At 51.8% G+C, this 17935-nt stretch overlaps 1 protein-coding gene across 1 annotated transcript in view; it reads right to left on the reverse strand.

Moving 5' to 3' along the window:
• H6PD (hexose-6-phosphate dehydrogenase/glucose 1-dehydrogenase) overlaps nucleotides 1–13002 on the reverse strand; it is a 35682-nt gene extending 22680 nt beyond the window's left edge. Inside the window, exons 1-3 of the mRNA XM_034954797.3 lie at nucleotides 12688–13002; nucleotides 2023–2659; nucleotides 503–620 (exon numbers count right to left, since the gene is read on the reverse strand). Of these exons, the coding sequence (XP_034810688.1) occupies nucleotides 503–620; nucleotides 2023–2649 (745 nt within the window). The 5' untranslated portion in view covers nucleotides 2650–2659; nucleotides 12688–13002. The remainder of the gene's footprint in view (nucleotides 1–502; nucleotides 621–2022; nucleotides 2660–12687) is intronic.
• Nucleotides 13003–17935: the final 4933 nt, after the last annotated feature.

A 17935-nucleotide genomic window follows, 5' to 3' on the forward strand; every position in this document is an offset into this window, starting at 1 on the left:
GGTGTGTGGCGCTGTGAGGGTGAGGGGAGTGGGCCTGCAGGGCTCAGAAAGTCTTCCTGGAGGGCCATGGAGCTGAGAACTGACAAGCGAGAGAGGGGTCAGAAGGTGAGGGGGACGCGAGGGGGAGTGCCCCAGGCAGGGGGCGCCACGGCTGCAAGCACCACAGTCGGGGAAGCCCTCACGCAGTTCCCATGGTCTCTACGCACTCAAAAACTTGGGGGACCTCAGGGAGACTCCAGCCTCTACCGCGTGCCAGTGGTTTCCCGCCTCTGTGCCAGGCCTACTTCTCTGGACCATACGCTCCTCATGGGCAGCAATGGCTACTTGGGCTTTGCCAGCCGGCACCCTGGGGTTTAGCCCGGTTCAGAGCTAGGCACACGGCAGGCTCGAAGGGAGACCACACACCCACAGAAAACCTCCCTCTGAGAAGCGCCCCATGCCTCACCGCAGACAGCGGGCAGGCAGAGGCTGGGGGACCGAGCGCACAGGGCCACTCACACACCTTCAGCATCCACGGTCTCCTTCATGATGATCTCCACCCGCTCCACATGGTGCCGGTTCCAGAGGCCGTCCAAAGCCTTGCGGTTCTGGTCTCGGAAAGGCAGGATCTGTGCCACAGCCTGTCGGGGGGTAAGACTGGGCGTGCTGCAGGATACTCTCACGATGAAGGAGGAACCCTGACTCCTGGGAAGGGCTCTGACCTTTCTATTCCCTGCTCAGAGCAGAAGATGCCCTCTGAGCAGTAGTTCTGGACTTCACGATCTCACAGGCCAGTAAAGGTTCCAAAAACTTGCGAGTGACCTCCAAAGGGTTACCAGATTTGTATTTTGCCAAGAAAAAAAGTTAGAATTACCTATCTTCTATTACAATCAATTTTTAATAAAATAAAGATAGGTTTAACATCAAAAATGTAGCAAAGAAAAGCTCTGAATTGAGCACATTCTGTATTTCTTCTCATCTTGCCATAAACAAGTGAAAACCTCCCCAGGACTGGCCCAGTTCTGAGGACCACTATTTAGGAATCCTACTATGGGCAACTCCAGGCAGGGTAGGATGGAAAGCCATGTGTCTGTCCTCAACAACTGCCTATGCCCACCCGCACCACGTACCAGAACACAGGGCTGCTGCACTCTCTGCCAGGGTTCCTGGGGCAGGATGCCCCCAAGGGCCTCCAAGGCATTTTGAGTGAACTGCTCAATGGACATGTGTCACCCAGGAGGTTAACCCATGCTCCTGCCCAGGGCTTAAGGTCCCACTGCTCCCTGGTTTAAGCTCCTGTTGCCAACCTTCTGGCTCAAAACAGAACTCAGGAAGAAAAACATTTTGAAAAAAGGTAGATGGGGCAGGGTGCGGTGGCTCACGCCTGTAATCCCGGCACTTTGGGAGGCCGAAGTGAGCAGATCACTTGAGGTCAGGATTTTGAGACCAGCCTGGCCAACATGGTGAAACCCCATTTCTACTAAAAGTGCAAAAAATTAGCCGGGCATGGTGATGCGCGCCTGTACTCCGAGCTACTTGGGAGGCTGAGGCGGGAGAATTGCTGGAACCCAGGAGGCGGAGATTGCAGTGAGCCGAGATCATGCCACTGCACTCCAGCCTGGTGACAGAGCAGACTCTGTCTAAAAAAAAAAAAAGGTGGATGGGTGCAGGAGAAGAAAGCTCGTTCTGATTCCCACAGCACACCCAACAGGAAGCCGGATCCAGACACCAGAGTTGCTGAGCCACCGCTACAGAGGATGCAGGGCAACCGTGAGAAGCCAGAGCCCAGACTGGGAAACAACGAGAACGGGGGCTTTGCAAAGGACAAAAGAGGCCAGACACATGGACAAGGACCCAACAGTCCTGCCCTGCTGCTGTCTTTCCTTTACCCCCTCGCCTCCTGCCCACCTTCAAGGAGACCATGGGAGCTCTGAGTTCACAATGCCTTGAGGCCTAGCTCCACAATGAGCGAGCGGCTTTGTTGCTGGGGTCTACCAGCGCCCAGCTCACCCTAGCCCTGGCAGGCTCCACGCTGATGCTCACCTGCTTGCCTAAGTAATGGTCCACCCGGTACATCTCCTCCTCCTGGAAAAAGGTCCCGAGTTCTGTGGCCAGCTGCCGGGCTGAGAAGTGGTCATGGCCAAAGGGTTTCTCAAGGACAACCCGCAGCCAGGCGCCCGGGCCTGGCCGGCAGCTACTGTTGATGTTGCGGGCAATGTCTTCATAGGCGAAGGGTGGCACCGAGAAGTAGAAGATCCTGCCAGCCTCCCGGAGGCCTGTGTGCTGGAGCTGTGCCTTGATGTCCTTGTTCAGGGCCTGATAGTCCTCGGCCGTCTTCAGTTGGCGGTACTGGCTCAGCTGCAGGAACTGATCCTTGTGCTCTGCACAGTGACTGGGTGCCATGTCCTTGGGGCAGGAGAGGGATTCCAGGGCCTTGGCCATGAGCTCTTGACCCTGCCTGGGGGCTGTCAGAGCAGCTCCATGGAAGCTAAAACTGTGACCCCTCCCCGCTTCATCCAGGTACAGCTGGAACAGTCCCTGCCATAAGTACTTCTTAGCCAGGTCCCCAGTTGCTCCCAGCAGGATTATGGAGACATGTCCCTGGAGCTCCTGGGCTTGCAGGCAGCCCAGAAAGGCCAAGCACATCGCCACTATGAGCATATTCCACATGCCTGGGTGCCTGGGGTGCAGAGAGAGACAGACGAGGAACAAGGAAGGATCAGACATGGTTCAGGTGGCTATGATGTGGAAACAAACACTTCCTGCCTGGCAAGAAACCACCACGTGTTTCTTAAGAAAATGTTATAGGCCCACAGCTTGTCCCTCCCTCCTGACAGCTTGGCTTCTGTTCCAGGAAGTCAGTGGGTAGGGAGCCTGCCCTGTAGACAGGGACTCTGCCTGGGAAAGTTAGAGGCCACTTGCTAGAGATGAACCACTTTGCTGCCAGGAGCATAGGAAAGTGGCAAAGGCCACCAGGGAGGGCCGCAGGCCTGGGAGTGGAGCTGTCCATTTCATGACCAAGGCCAGTCTCCTCCAGGAGCACAGGTCACCCGGACAAGCAGGGCAGCCCCAGCCTAGGTATAGTGGCAGGTCCTCAGGCGACAGTTGGAACAGTGAGAGGGTAGGACCACCTCCTCTCACCTCTCACTTGCCTCTTCTCCATGTCCACTGGGCTCCAACTACCAAATGATGACTAATAACTGCTACAGCATAGTGACAGAAAACATGGACTCCAGACTAACTACCTGAGTTTGAATCCCAGCTCAACCCCTTAGTAACTGCACAATTATTTAACCTGGCTGTACCTCAGTTTTCTCACCTGAAATGGGGGTAATAGCGGTACCTACAGCACAGAGTTGTTATAAGGATAAAAGGAGTTCATGCTTATAATGAGCTGAGGCCTGTACCTATCACCTATTAAGCACCGAGTGGTAGGTGTCATCCTGGAAGAGTGATACCAGCAAACGATTAGTGCTGGCACTAAGTACTTATGTGTATTAGAGCTCAATGAATCCAGACAAGAATCCTGAAAGAACCACATGGGGTTCTGTGACAGTCCTCCCATTCTGCAAATGGAAAAGCTGAGGCTCAGGTCAATGAAGGTCCCAGGGTAAGAAAGCAGGGGAGCTGGGACTGACTGTGCAGCCACTGCATGACATGCCCAATGACCTCTCCAGCACCGCTATAGAGGGGACCAAATCTGCCTCTTGACCCTGACGTCAGACCCCCCTCCCACCACCCCCCCGCCTCTTCATCTCTCTCAAAATTCATGTCCAAGAGGGTCCTAGTGAGTGACCAACCCAAGGTGAGGACCAACAACAGTGTCTGAGCCAGTGGCTACAACCTCCCCCAGGTAAGCAAACCACCTGGGCTAGTGTTCAGCCTAAACTGAGGCACTCACATGCATGAGAAGTAGAGGCCTAAGGTGGGTCACAAACACACCAAGTATTTGTTTGTTCTGCCCTTCTGTTCTAACCAAGGTTGTAGGGCTTCCTGCACTGAATTCTTCCTCCACAGCTCTCTGGCTCTCCAGCTTCCAACCAAGGCCAGTGTTGGAGGGAAAGGAAGAAGGAAGTGAGGGGGAAAGTCGTCACGGCCGGCATGCCCATGGGAACTAGTCAGAAATCCACGGTGGAAATGGGGCTCAGCCTGCAGGTGGGAGCAGTGACGAAGGAACTGAATGGCTGATTTAGCGCCTATTATATGTCAGGCATTTACCAGGTAAAGGATTAACAAAATCTTTAACAACTTTAGGAAGCCATAATCTGGTAATACAAATGGAGAAGTTGAGGTTTAAAGAGATAATTTACAAAAGTCCCCACAGAACCAGCCCAATGACCTCTCCACCATCCCTATACAGAGGGCACCAATCTGCCTCTTGACCCTGACGTCAGACCCCCTCCTCCCACCACCCCCTCTGCCTCTTCCTCATCTCTCTCAAGATCCATCTCCAAGAGGGTCCTAGTGAGGGACCAACCCAAGGTGAGGACCCAACCACAGTGTCTGAGCCAGTGTCTACAGGACACACGACGCGTCCATCACTGGAGCTTTCACTAGAGGATCAGGGCCACACGGGTGGCTCCCCAGCCTTCCTCTCCCACTCTCCCTGTATCTGCCCTCACCCCTAAATACACACACGGACCACAAGACCATTCTGCTTTTTCCTCCTGCTTTCCAGTCCCTGTCCTTGGCCCTTCAAGCGTTTTTTCCTCAACCGGCAATCGCTCGTCTGGAGAGAAGGAGAAGCTGCAAGGTCAGTGCAGGAGAGAGGCAGCAAGAAATCTGAAGCCCAGAGAACAGCCTGGAGAAGGAGGAGCCGCCAGCTGGCAGGCTGCGCTTCAGAGCTGCTGATCGGATCCTGGTAGCCAGGGCTCTGGACGTGCCTGGTACAAAGGGAGGAGCTAAGCCTCCAGAGTCCTGGCATGGGCAGGTGGGGGAGCCCCAAGGGCCAGCACCTCTGCCCCCACCCCAGAAGACTGCAGACAGCTGTGACGGATGGCCACCTGGCCTGAACTGACTCCTGGCCCTCTCTTTAATCCTGTTCTGACTCTGAGGTTTGCCACAGTCCTCCCTGACCAGTCCTGTTGTGGGTCCCCGGTTCTGAGGTTGGCCTCCCTTATCTGTTATGTTGCCAGCACTCCTTTAAACAAATCCAAGATATTGGGTATTACAACATGATTGCTTACTCTGTGGTTGCAAAACAACTAGAAAACAACTCTTTCCTAAATGGGTGGGGGTAGTATGTGTGGGTATTTTTTTTTTGTTTTTTTAACCTTTACAGTGTTTCTCAAACTTTAATGAGCATTTGAATTTCCTGGGGATCTTTTTAAAAGGACATTCTGATGCAGAAGGAAGAGGACCTGAAGTGCTGACAGCTGGTCCAAGAGCACACTTTGAGTAGTGAGACTCCGGAATACTGAGCAGCGGGCACCAGAGCAGCAGTTCTCATCAAAGGAGGGCATCAGAACAAACACGCGGTCCTCGCCTCCTGCTCCCTTTCTCAAGACAGAGACATTCTGATCCAGTAGGTGTAGGGTGGGTCCTAACACAGGTGTTTCGAAACAGTCTCAAATGGTTTCATGCGCCCATCCCCTTGTAAAAACTGGTTGTTCCTGAATCCAATAATAATACCTATGTTAACCAAGTAGTCGGCGTGTGCCAGATGACTTAAACGCACCTTTCCAATCATTCCAGGAGGTTCTGTGAGGAGTCTCATTCTACAGACGAGGAAACTGGGAGGTGAAGGAAACTGTCAAGCCACAAAGCCTGGACCCTCAGTCATGATGCTAAACAGCTTCCTTAGTCAAGCAGAAGAAGGAGGCATTGGGGTCCAAGGACCTGGGCTCAAGACCACTGCCTAACTTCGTGATCTAATTAAGTCAGCTAATTAGGCCAGGCACAGTGGCTCACGCCTATAATCCCGGCACTCTGGGAGGCCAAGGCAGGAGGATCACTTGAGCCCAGGACTTCCAGACCAGCCTGGGCAACACAGCGAGACCCCCATCTCTACAAAAAATATTTAAAAATTAGCTGGGCGTGGTGGCACATGTCTGTAGTCTCAGCTACTCAGGAGGCTGAGGACTGCTTGAGCCCGAGAGGTCCAGGCTGCAGTAAGCCATGATCGCACCACTGCACTCCAGCCTGGTGACAAGAGCAAGATCCTGTCTCAAAAAAAGTAAATAAAATAAATAAATAAATAAATCAGCTAATTAAATCAGGGAGATGCCCTCCACCTTTCCATAAGGGTGGGTAGGTGATTAGAGCCTTAGCGTCCACATTTCTTCATCTACAAAACAGGGCAAATACCATCAACCCGAGGTGGGGGTGGGGGGAGGGGCAGTGAAGACTGAGATGATACATTTGACAAAAATGCTATACAAATGTTAATTAATTAATTAAATGCAAAGTTCCTCCTGGCCCCCAAGAGTAGTATAATACCATTGCTCTCAGGAAAAACATTGTGAACCTCCCTCCTCTCCTGGGGCTACAGAGCCAGGCCCTGCAGACAGCACTGGAGAACCAACCCTGGCTCCTAACTCAACACTCCCGACTAGTCTGGAAGCAGCAGGAGGAAGGCTGGCTTGGTCATCCTCCCTGCTGCCCTGACAGGGAAAGATGCAGGCCCAGAGAAGCCCAGTTAAGTCAAAGTCAGGGACAGGGGGACCCCAGCCTCTGGAGCAGAGGCACCCACGGCTCCAACACATCTCCTGGGCTCCAGGCCTCCTCCTCATGCTGCACGGCTCTGCTTCAGAAGGTTTTCTTCTGAAGCACTTCTCCCCTCTGCCTCCTTGCCTGCTCTGAGAGGAATGGGCTGTGAAATAAACCTTCCGAAATTACATACTTGAAGTTAGCCAAAGAGCATGGAAGTAGCCTTCCAAAAGCTTATCCAACTACGAATCACTTCTTCTCAAAAAATTAACAAATCAATGAGAAAATCTTTAGTGAAAAGTTTGAGCAGCTGTAAGGGGAGGGGGCATTACACTGGGAACCCGAATGTGTGGTGGCTCTTGCCTGCGCCCTGCCTCTAAACAACCACATAACCTTGAACAAGACATTTAGCCTGGCTGGGCCTCAGTTTCCTCATCGAGGAAATGGGAGGGTGAGATAAAGGATCTGTGTGATCTTTTAGTGTCCCTAAGTCCTGTTTTCCGAGGAAAGGTGATCCGCACCCTATTATCCGGGAACTGCCCTCCACTTTTCTATAAGGCAAATGAGTGCTTCGAGCCTTGACCTCTGCAGCCAGGCAGGGAAACAGAGAACTAAAATATGAAGCCAAGAGCTGAGAATTGTGCGTCATTCAGCAGTTAAGACAAAAACTCTTGAAGCTATGACTTACGTGTGTGGAGGATGCAATTTCATTTACAATTCTTATTTAAGATACTTGCCAGAAATACACTCACTACGAAACAAAGTGCTGTGGGGGCATCCTGTAGGGAGGTGGAAAAGGCCTTCTTCTGATGGCTCATCTTAGAGCCAGGGCCGACTGCAGGCACGTGAACCCAGTCCTGGGCACCCTTCACTGTCTCCAACTCTAATCCTGAGAGGCTCCTACGAGTCATCCTGGGAGAGACTTACCAGTTAAAAGGCTCTGCTAACATCCCAGAAGGTGGGGGCCAGGGGGTTTGGATCAGAATCCAGGTTCCGGCCTTTGTTCTCACGCAAGCGGAAGAGGCGTGCAGCTGTCCCCAAACAGACCCGGCACAGCAGACCCAGCCTGTGCTGAAGCTCCAGCCGCAGAGCGTTTTCTGGTAAACCACAGGAGGAAGCAGTTCTAATCCTCTATGCCCAGCAGACAAGGGGTGGGAGAGAGGAGCTGGGAGGTAAAGGTCAATGTCTGCTGCTGCCCTGTTCCCTTTCCCAGCTTTTGACGCTACCTTCTGTGCGCCAGGCAGGAGGAAGGGAAATTTTCTTCAAATCATGACCCATGAGTTTGGAATTTTTTAAAAAGAACACGTGGGAGTAAAACAAAAGTTCAAACTAAAGATCATTTGAAACTAAAGCACAAGGTGATGTGCCTAGTCTTTTTACAATAGCCAACTCAAGGTTTTCGTTTTTGTTGTTTTTTGTCTGTTTTTTGCACTCTTCCTGTTCTGGTCCATTTATGCTGAACCCATCAATGCAGATAAAAATCAAGCCTGCTATCAGTGACCTCTGATCTGCATTCACTGCCCTAAGGGCCAGAATGGGGACAAAAGCTTCCAGATCGGGCTCTGGGGTCCTTGTTCCTCTCTCATCTCAGAGAATCCTCATCCCATCTTTAGGCACCTGTCCTGTAATCCCAGCACTTTGGGAGACTGAGACGGGAGGACTACTTGAGCCCAGGAGATTGAGACCAGCCTGGGCAACATGGCAAAAACCCGTTTCTACTAAAAATACAAAAGTTAGCTGGGTGTGGTGGCGGGTGCCTGTAATCCCAGCTACTTGGGAGGCTGAGGCAGAATAATTGCTTGAACCCAGGAGGCGGAGGTTGCAGTGAGCAGAGATTGCACCACTGCACTCCAGCCTGGGTGACAGAGTGAGACTCCGTCTCAAAAAAAAAAAAATCATTGAATAAATTAAAAAGAAAGGTAATAAATACTCAAAACTCATTACTTCCTAATCATCTGACTACATTTCACTAATAGCTATGCTCTTGATATTATTTATATCCACTGCATCTATGAGGTGAAGATATTCTATTATAGTGTATTTGAAGTTGGCCAACGTCGGAATATTTACACCACAGATATAGGCAAAGGCTATAAATCAGGTTCCCCACTACCAACCCCACCCCTCACAGAGTCAGTTGGTAAACATTACCAGCACACAACTGCCTATCCGTCCAAGTCTTTATTTACAGCCCGAACTTCCCCAAACTCCAGACTCATGCAGTCAATTGCTATTCTGAGAGCATGAGTGGGATGTTTGCCAGACTTAATATGTACAAAACTGAACTGATTTCTCTCCCAATCTGCTTCCAATGTAGCTTTCCCCATTCTCAGTAAATGACAACTCTAACTTTCCAGGTGTTCAGACCCAGAAACCTTGAGGTCATCTGATCTGTCAGCAAATCCTGTAGTTTCTATCTTCAAAATTTATCTAGAATACAACTGCTTCTCACCACCTTCCACCACTCCACTCCAGTGCCAGCCACCGTCATCTCCGTCTGGATTACTACAGAACTTCCTAGTTGGCCTCCTCTGTCTACCTGGACCCTCTATGGCTGAGCCTCAACACGGCAGAGTGACCTTTTTATAGCTCCAGCTGGATCATGCCATTCCTCTGTGCAGATGTCTGCAGAGTCTACACATTCTGGCCTCCCACCCATTACCTCTTTGATCTCTTCTCTTACCATCCTGCCCGTCTAGGCTCTGGCCGCCCAGCCTCCTGCCTCAGGGCCTTTGCACTTGTTCTCTCCGCCTGGCCAACTCCCCCATGTCCCCCACCAGGTCCACGTGGTTTACTCCCTCACTAATTTCAGTTCTTTGCTAAAATGTCATCTTCTCAGTGAGGCTTACTCAGACCACTCTAAAATTGTAAACCGCCCACCCCCATCCTCCTCTCCTGCTTTATTTCTCCCCACAGTACATCGCTTTCTAATATACTGTATGATAATTACATTCATTTTGCCTATTGTCTGCCATTCCTTTTCCCAAGAGTGTGCGTGCCAATGAGGACAGGGACTTTTGTTTGTTTTGTTCTCCGCAGTACCTCCAGTATCCAAAACAAGGCCTGGCATACAGAAGGCGCTCTATAAATATCTGCTAAATGAACAAATAAATCCCATTTGCACAGGACCACTGTCATTTCTGCATTTGAAATACGGCACAAAGGAATATATCTCTAATGGTGACTTCAAGCACTGTGACACAGCACACATCAGCAGCAGCTTACTACTTGGAACAACACTTTTAATAATAAAAGAGCTATTTATGGAGTATTTAACTATATGCCAAATGCTAGGCTATCGGTGTGACATGCATCACAACATTTAAATCTTGCCACAACCATATGAGGTAGGTACATGATTATCCCCATCTTAGCAGGGAGTAGAGAGGAAACTAAGGCAAAGAGAAGTCAAATAACATGGCCAGGCGCAGTGGCTTACGCCTATAATCCCAGCACTTTGGGAGGCTGAGGCAGGAGGATCATTGGAGGTCGGGAGTTTAAAACCAGCCTGGCCAACATGGTGAAACCCCGTCTCTACTAACAATACAAAAATTAGCCAGGCGTGGTGGCAGGTGCCTGTAATCCCAGCTACTTGGGAGGCTGAGGGAGCAGAATCACTTGAACCTAGGAGGCGAACGTTGCAGTGAGCTGAGATCGCGCCCCTGGGCAACAGAGAAAGACTCCATCTCAAAAAAAAAAAAAAAAAAAAAAAAAAGAGAAGTCAAATAACTTACCAAAGGTCAAGCAGCTAGAGGTGACAGGATTTGAATACAGGCAGTCTGGTCCCAGAGCTAACCTTCCTGTAAAATGTGACTACATCCCTGAATGGCAAAATGTAAAACACTGTATTACATTTACACTGTATCAGTGTAGATACTCAACAGTGGTTTAAACCAGACAGGCTGTTTCTCTGCTCCATGAAGTCAAGCTGTTCCGAACACTAACTGCGGTAACCAGCCTCTGCCTCCCGGGTCCGGATACTCAACAGTGGTTTAAACCAGACAGGCTGTGTCTCTGCTCCATGAAGTCAAGCTGTTCCGAACACTAACTGCGGTAACCAGCCTCTGCCTCCCGGGTCCGCTTTGCCTTTCACAGTTCTTCCTTCTGACATCATGAAGACATCATGCATAAGCCTCAGTTGCTTTGTTGAAACCTGGAAGACCTTCAAGGGCTAGTTTTTGGAGAACTGGTTACATGAGAATATTCTGGATTCAAATCCCCGCCACTCAGTAACTATGTACCCTCAGACAAGTTATTTAACCTCTCTGTACCTCAGCCACAGAATGGGAAAACAAATCGATGGGAAACATGTAAGGTACTTAGCACAATGCCTGGCATACAGTAAGCACCCAAGAAATCCTAGCTGCTTTTTTTTTTTTTTTTTTTTTAAGGAGAAGTCTAGCTTTGTCACCCAGGCTGGAGTGCAGTGGCACGATCTTGGTTCACTGCAACCTCCGTCACCGGAGGCGGGGCGGTTCAAGCGATTTTCCTGCCTTAGCCTCCCCAGCAGCTGGGATTACAGGCATCTGCTGCCCCCATGCCCAGCAAATTTTTGTATTTTTAGTAGAGAGGGGGTTTCACCATGTTGGCCAGGCTGGTCTTGAATTCTTCAAGTGACCTGCCCGCCTTGGCCTCCCAAAGTGTTGGGATTACAGGTGTGAGCCACTGGGCCCGGCCAGAAATGTTAGTTTCTATCATTAAACCATTAGCATCACGAATGAAGTCCTTCTTGCTAGCTTCTTGAACTGCTGTTAAAACCAACTAACCAGCTGGGCGCGGTGGTTCATGCCTGTAATCCCAGCACTTTGGGAGGCCGAGGTGGTGGATCACCTGAGGTCAGGAGTTCAAGACAAGCCTGGATAACATAGTGAAACCCTGTTTCTACTAAAAAAGACATAAAATTAGCCGGGTGTGGTGGCACGCGCCTGTAATCCCAGCCACTCAGGAGGCTAAGGTGGAAGAATCGCTTGAACCAGGAGGAGAAGGTTGCAGTGGGCCGACATCGCGCCATTGCACTCCAGCTTGGGCAACAAGAGTGAAACTCCGTCCCCCTAAAAAAAAACCAAACAACTAACCATCAACCACAGAAAGATGCCAAGGAAAAACTCAGACAGCTTTTCATGATCTTCCAATCATAATGATGAAAAATTAAAGGGATATGATGCATAATTTAAAATACGCTGTCTGGGCGTGGTGCTTCACACCTGTAATCCCAACACTTCGTAAGGCTTAAGCAGGAGGATCGCTTGAGCCCAGGAGTTCGAGACCAGCCAGGGCAACATAGTGAGACCACTGTCTCTACAAAAGGTTTAAAAATTAGCCAGGCGTGGTGGTGTGCGCCTGTGGTCCCAGCTACCCGGGAGGCTGAGGCAGGACGATGGCCTGAGCCCAAGAGGTGGAGGCTGCAGGGAACCGTGTTTGTGCCACTGCACTCCAGCCTGGGCAACCAAGCAAGACCCCATCTTTTATAAGTAAAAGATTTTTTACTTTTATATAAAAAAGTAAAAAGATAAAATAAAAAATATGCCCATTTGACACCAGTTTTCCCTCATCTGCTGCCTTTCATGAGCCATGGGCCTGTTGGGGGTGCAGGGGGAGCGGGCAAGGACACTTCTTTCCAGAAGTTCTCACTTCTGGCTAAGCATTCAAGGTTGGGTGAGCTGATTTTCAGAGATCCAGAGAGGTTTGCCTCTGGAAAACCGTTCACTGGATCCGGGTACGGGAAACGCTATGTGAAACCCGAGGGCCAATCAACGCCAAAGATTAAGCAGGTCCCGGGGGAAATCTCGGAGTTCCCCCTCTCCTGGAACTCAGTTCCGGGAGGCCCAGGGAAAGGACAGCTCGGCCGCTCGGGGCGACCCTGGAGGGAGCCTGGCCGCCTCCTGAGCAGTTCCAAAGCCGCCAGCCCCAGGCTCCGTGGGGCTGGCAGCGCAGGCTCCGGGGCTCGGCGCGGCCTCGGGCCCGGCGGCAGCGCGGGTTGGAGGCGCCGGGGCCGGGGCGGCGGCGGGGGCGGCGGCGGGGCCGGCGGGGGCGGCGGCGGGGCCGGCGGGGGGCGCTTACTTCCTCTCGCGCGGCGGCGCAGGCCGCTCCTCCGGGACACGGCCGGGGCGGCGCTGAGGGCAGGGCCCGCTCCCGAGGGCTCCCCTGCGCCCTGGGCCGCACCTCCTCTTCCACAGGGCCCGTCACTCCGACAAGTGCGCGTGTCACGCGGCCACGCGCCTCACGACACTCCGATACCGCCCGCGGAGCCCGCGGCGGCCGCAGGGGAAGGCGCGAGGCCAAGGCCAGCCCGGCCACCACCCCGCCCCAGGCCTCAGGCCTCCACCGCCTTGCGCTCAGCGAGACTTGGGCCCGGGCCGGGGGCGCGCGCGGCGGGGGCGGGGGCGGGGGCGGGGCGGGGGCGCCGGCGAGGCCACGCCCCCCGCTGGCGGCCGCCGGGGCGGGGCCTCGGAGCTTCCGGGGCGAGGCGGTGGGTCAGCTCCGAGCCTCCGCCCCCGCCCTTCCCTTCGGCCCCCTGGTGGCCGTGCGTCCTAGAGCTGTCCTGCCGCGTCCGAGACGCGCGCGGGACCCAGAAGTGGCCGAGGGACGTGGTTGTGTCGTGGAGGGGACCCGGGGTGCTGGCTGCTCCCTACGATCTGGCACCCGCTCTGGGACTCCCCAGGCCTCGCTTTTCCCCATCTGTAGAATGAGCGGCTCGGTCCTTCCCGTCTTCAATATCCAGAGTAGGGATTTAGAAGTCGGAGCGCACACGCTGGCCACGCCTCCGCGCACAGCTTCAGATCTCTGCCACCCCTTATCACTTGTGTGACCCTGAGTTCAGTTTCTTCATCTGTACAGTGGGGACAATGGGAGTACCTGCCTCCGGGGTTGTCTGGCACTTGGGTGCTTAGTAAGCGGAAGCTTGGACCCGTGTGGCAAATAGAAGACTTTTGCTAGGACATTGCTAAGAAAGACAGCAAATGGAATCAGGGCTTCTCTGTAGGGTGAGAGGTATTTAAGTGAGAAAACGGGATCAGCTGCCTCCCAGAGCACTCAGTCCCCTTCCTGTCCCCCACCATTATCAGGCAGTAGGTGGCCCTCACCATGCTCCCCAACCTGCTCCCCACTTTTTTCTTTCTTTTCTTTTCTTTTTTTCTTTTTTTTTTTTTTTGAGACAGGGTCTCGCTCTGTCACCCAGGCTGGAGTGCAGTGGCGCTATCACAGCTCACTGAAGCCTCCGCCTCCCAGGCTCAAGTGATCCTCCCGCCTCAGCCTCCCAAGTAACTGGGATCACAGATGTTCACCACCACTCCTGACTAATTTTTCAACTTTTTGTAGAGACGGGGGTCTCACTTTGTTGCCCAGGCTGGTCTCGAACTCCTGGGCCCAAGTGATTCTCCCACGTTGGCCTCCCAAAGTGCTGGGAGGAGATTCTGACCTGAGAGAGAAACTGTGCTGCAGCTTTTTATTTCCCGATGGTTCCATTAGAGGTGGGAGCGTCTGGAACTAGCAGTGGCAACTTGGCAGTGGCCGGCAGGACTGAGTGGGGCCAACAGGCATGATTACCACACAGGATGTTAGGCAAGGGGTTCCGGGAAGGCTGGGAGCTGAGGGGAGCTGGGCCTCACCGTCACCAAGGCCAGAGGCCATCCGGGCGCCCGCAGAGGGCTGCCAAGCCTCGGCAAGGATTTAGGTCACACTGAGTGGGCCTGGCAGAGGGGGGAGCCAGGGAGCCAGGCACTCTCTGGGCTACCTCCACAGCTGGAAGTGAGCAGGAGGGCTTAGGGCAGGAGCGGGCCAGAGCAGACTCGAATGATGCTGGGACTCTTGGCCTAGAGCCCTTCCCATGTTCTGTGGCCCTGAGTGTGTCAGGCACCCACATAGCTCTGAAAACCAGGGCCCAGGAAGGCACAGATAGAAGTGGGCAGGTGTCCAGAGGCATGACCGGGGGTTCGTTTCCCAGATCTCCATGTGGCCATCAGAGGGTGATCTGCTACCTTGAGGGCTTCTTATAAATAGCCCCAGGTCAGGCGTAGTGGCTCATGCCTGTAATCACAGCACTTTGGGAGGCCGAGGCAGGTGGATACCCTGAGGTCAGTAGTTCGAGACCAGCCTGGCCAACATGATGAAATCCCATCTCTACTAATAATACAAAAAAAAAAAAAAAAAAGCCAAGCGTGGTGGCGTGCCTGTAGTCCTAGCTACTCAGATGGCTGAGGCACGAGAATCGCTTGAATCCAGGATGCAGAGGTTGCAGTGAGCCAAGATTGCGCCATTGCACTCCAGCCAGGGCAACAGGGTGAAACTGTGTCAAAAAAAAAAAAAAAAAAAGCCGGGCACGGTGGCTCACGCCTGTAATCCCAGCACTTTGAGAGGCCGAGGCGGGTGGATCACCTGAGGTCGGGAGTTCGAGACCAGCCTGACCAATATGGTGAAACCATGTCTCTACTAAAACTACAAAATTAGCTGGGTGTGGTGGCGCATGCCTGTAATCCCAGCTACTCGGGAGGCTGAGGCAGGAGAATAGCTTGAACCTGGGAGGTGGAGGTTGCGGGGAGCTGAGATCGCGCCATTGCATTCCAGCCTGGGCAACAAGAGTGAAACTCGGTCTCAAAAAAAAAAAAGAAAAAAAAACAAAGCCCCAAACCAAGTCAGTTGTAACCTGCTTACTAAGAAAACGTCCACCTGATTAGGTAACGTTGGGGTGCGGTCTGAGGGGGGAATTAGCCTAGGGGGTCACAATGCCCTCCCAACCCTATGTCCACTCCCACACCACCCTGAGATGTTTCATATTTCCGCCTGTCTTTCCTCACCTTACCTTCACCTCAGTCTCATCCTGCCTCTGTACCTTCCAGTTTTCTCTGGGCAATCAATTGCTTTGCTTTCTTTCCATCATGAAGATGATTAGGTCGTGCTAAGACCCAGTCATCCTGGTGTGAGAGTACTGCCACCCAAAACACAAAAATTGAAAACTTTGTCCCTGTGGGCCCTGGCATTGGTTTCTGCACCTTTGCCTGTCTAAAGCTTTTCTTGTTTCCGTGCTGACCGCAGCTACAAGGGACCAGGTGTGCCCAGAACCCCGTGAAGGAAGCCGGGAGAAAGGAATGATGCCCCATGGGTGGGCCTGGGGGTGTCCTGTGACCAGAATTCTGTCTGTGGTTTATCTCGTGCTTTATAAGGAGCGCCCTGGGGCTCTATTTATGAAGTGGATTTTTGGGGATTTTTCTTCCTAGCCCTTTAACTGTGGTGTAGGCAGAAGTCAGGGTGAATTCAGCCTGCTTTACAGACAAGGAAAGTGAGACCCAGAGAGATGAATGACTCACAGAGATGCCTGTGGAGTTAGAAATAAAATCCCATTGCAGTTTCTATTTTCAGGTGTCACTCCCTAAGGCAGCTCTGCTGGCTTCCTCTTGCTTCTCGCGGGAGGTGGGGAGGGAGAGAAACAGGTAGAGATTTTTCAGCCACGAGTAGATCTTTTCATCCTCAGACATGAGGAGCCTCTTTTTAAAATTTTTTATTTTATTTTTTTGAGACGGAATCTCACTCTGTCACCCAGGCTGGAGTGCAGTGGCACGATCATAGCTCACTGCAGCTTCAACCTCCTGGCTCAAGTGATCCCCCCGCCTTAGCCTCCTGAGTACCTGAAACTACAGGTGTACGCCACTATGCCTGGCTAATTTTTTTCTTTCTTTCTTTTTTTTTTTTTGTAGAGCTAAGCCCTCACTATGTTGCCCAGACTGGCCTCTAACTCCTAGGCTCAAGGTATCCTCCCACCTCGGCCTCCCCAAGTGCAAGGATCACAGGCATGAGCCATTGTAACAGACCTTTTTTATTTTTTAAGATTAGCTTCCTAAAGTCCACATAAAGTAGTTATGTAATGGTTTCCATTGTTGCCATAATAATATACCACCATTTAGTGGCTTAAACAACCCAAATTTATTATCTTACAGTTCTGGAGGTCAGAACTTGGTTCTTACCAGGCTAAAATAATGGGTCAGCCTAAATTCCTATCTGGAGGAGCCATTTCTGGTCAAGGCATAATTCAGTACCTTGTGGTTTTAGGATGGAAATCCCCGTTTCCTTGCTGGCTTCAGCTGAAGGGCATTCTCAGCTTCTAGAGGGTACCACACTCTTTGGCTTGTGGCCCCTTTCTTCCACCTTCAAAGCCAGCAATGGGAGATCCAGTGATTTCTCTCTCCCCTGTGCCCTTTTCAGGGTCATCTCTCTGACCCAGCTGGGGAAGGCTCTCTGCGTTTTTTTTTTTGCTTTTTTTTTTTTTTGAGACAGAGTCTTGCTCTGTCGCCCGGGCTAGAGTGCAGTGGTGTGATCTCGGCTCACTGCAACCTCTGCCTCCTGAGTTCATGCCATTCTTCTGCCTCAGCCTCCGGAGTAGCTGGGACTACAGGCGCCCGCCACCACGCCTGGCTAATTTTTTGTATTTTTAGTAGAGACGGGGTTTCACCGTGTTAGCCAGGCTGGTCTTGATCTCCTGACCTCGTGATCCACCCACCTTGGCCTCCCAAAGTGCTGGGATTACAGGCGTGAGCCACCACGCCTGGCCGGGTCTCTGCTTTTATTTATTTATTTTTTTTAGTTTAAAAAATTGGAATTTTATTTTGATTTTTCTAAGTATGAGTAAAGCTGAGCATCTTTTCAAAGTTTTAAAAGCCATTTGTCTTTCCTTTTCTAAAATATCTATTCATAATCTTTGCCCATTTTTCTCTTTTTTTAAATTTAATTTTATTTTATTTTTATTGATCATTCTTGGGTGTTTCTCACAGAGGGGGATTTGGCAGGGTCATAGGACACTAGTGGAGGGAAGGTCAGCAGACAAACAAGTGAACAAAGGTCTCTGGTTTTCCTAGGCAGAGTGTTTGTGTCCCTGGGTACTTGAGATTAGGGAGTGGTGATGACTCTTAACGAGCATGCCGCCTTCAAGCATCTGTTTAACAAAGCACATCTTGCACCGCCCTTAATCCATTTAACCCTGAGTGGACACAGCACATGTTTCAGAGAGCACAGGGTTGGGGGTAAGGTCATAGATCAACAGGATCCCAAGGCAGAAGAATTTTTCTTAGTACAGAACAAAATGAAAAGTCTCCCATGTCTACTTCTTTCTACACAGACACGGCAACCATCCGATTTCTCAATCTTTTCCCCACCTTGCCCCCCTTTCTACTCCAGAAAACCGCCATCGTCATCATGGCCCATTCTCAATGAGCTGTTGGGTACACCTCCCAGACGGGGTGGTGGCCGGGCAGAGGGGCTCCTCACTTCCCAGTAGGGGTGGCCGGGCAGAGGCGCTCCTCAGCTCCCGGACCGGGTGGCT

The sequence above is a fragment of the Pan paniscus genome, chromosome 1 (genome assembly GCF_029289425.2).
Source record: "Pan paniscus chromosome 1, NHGRI_mPanPan1-v2.0_pri, whole genome shotgun sequence".
NCBI classification, from domain to species: Eukaryota; Metazoa; Chordata; class Mammalia; order Primates; family Hominidae; genus Pan; species Pan paniscus.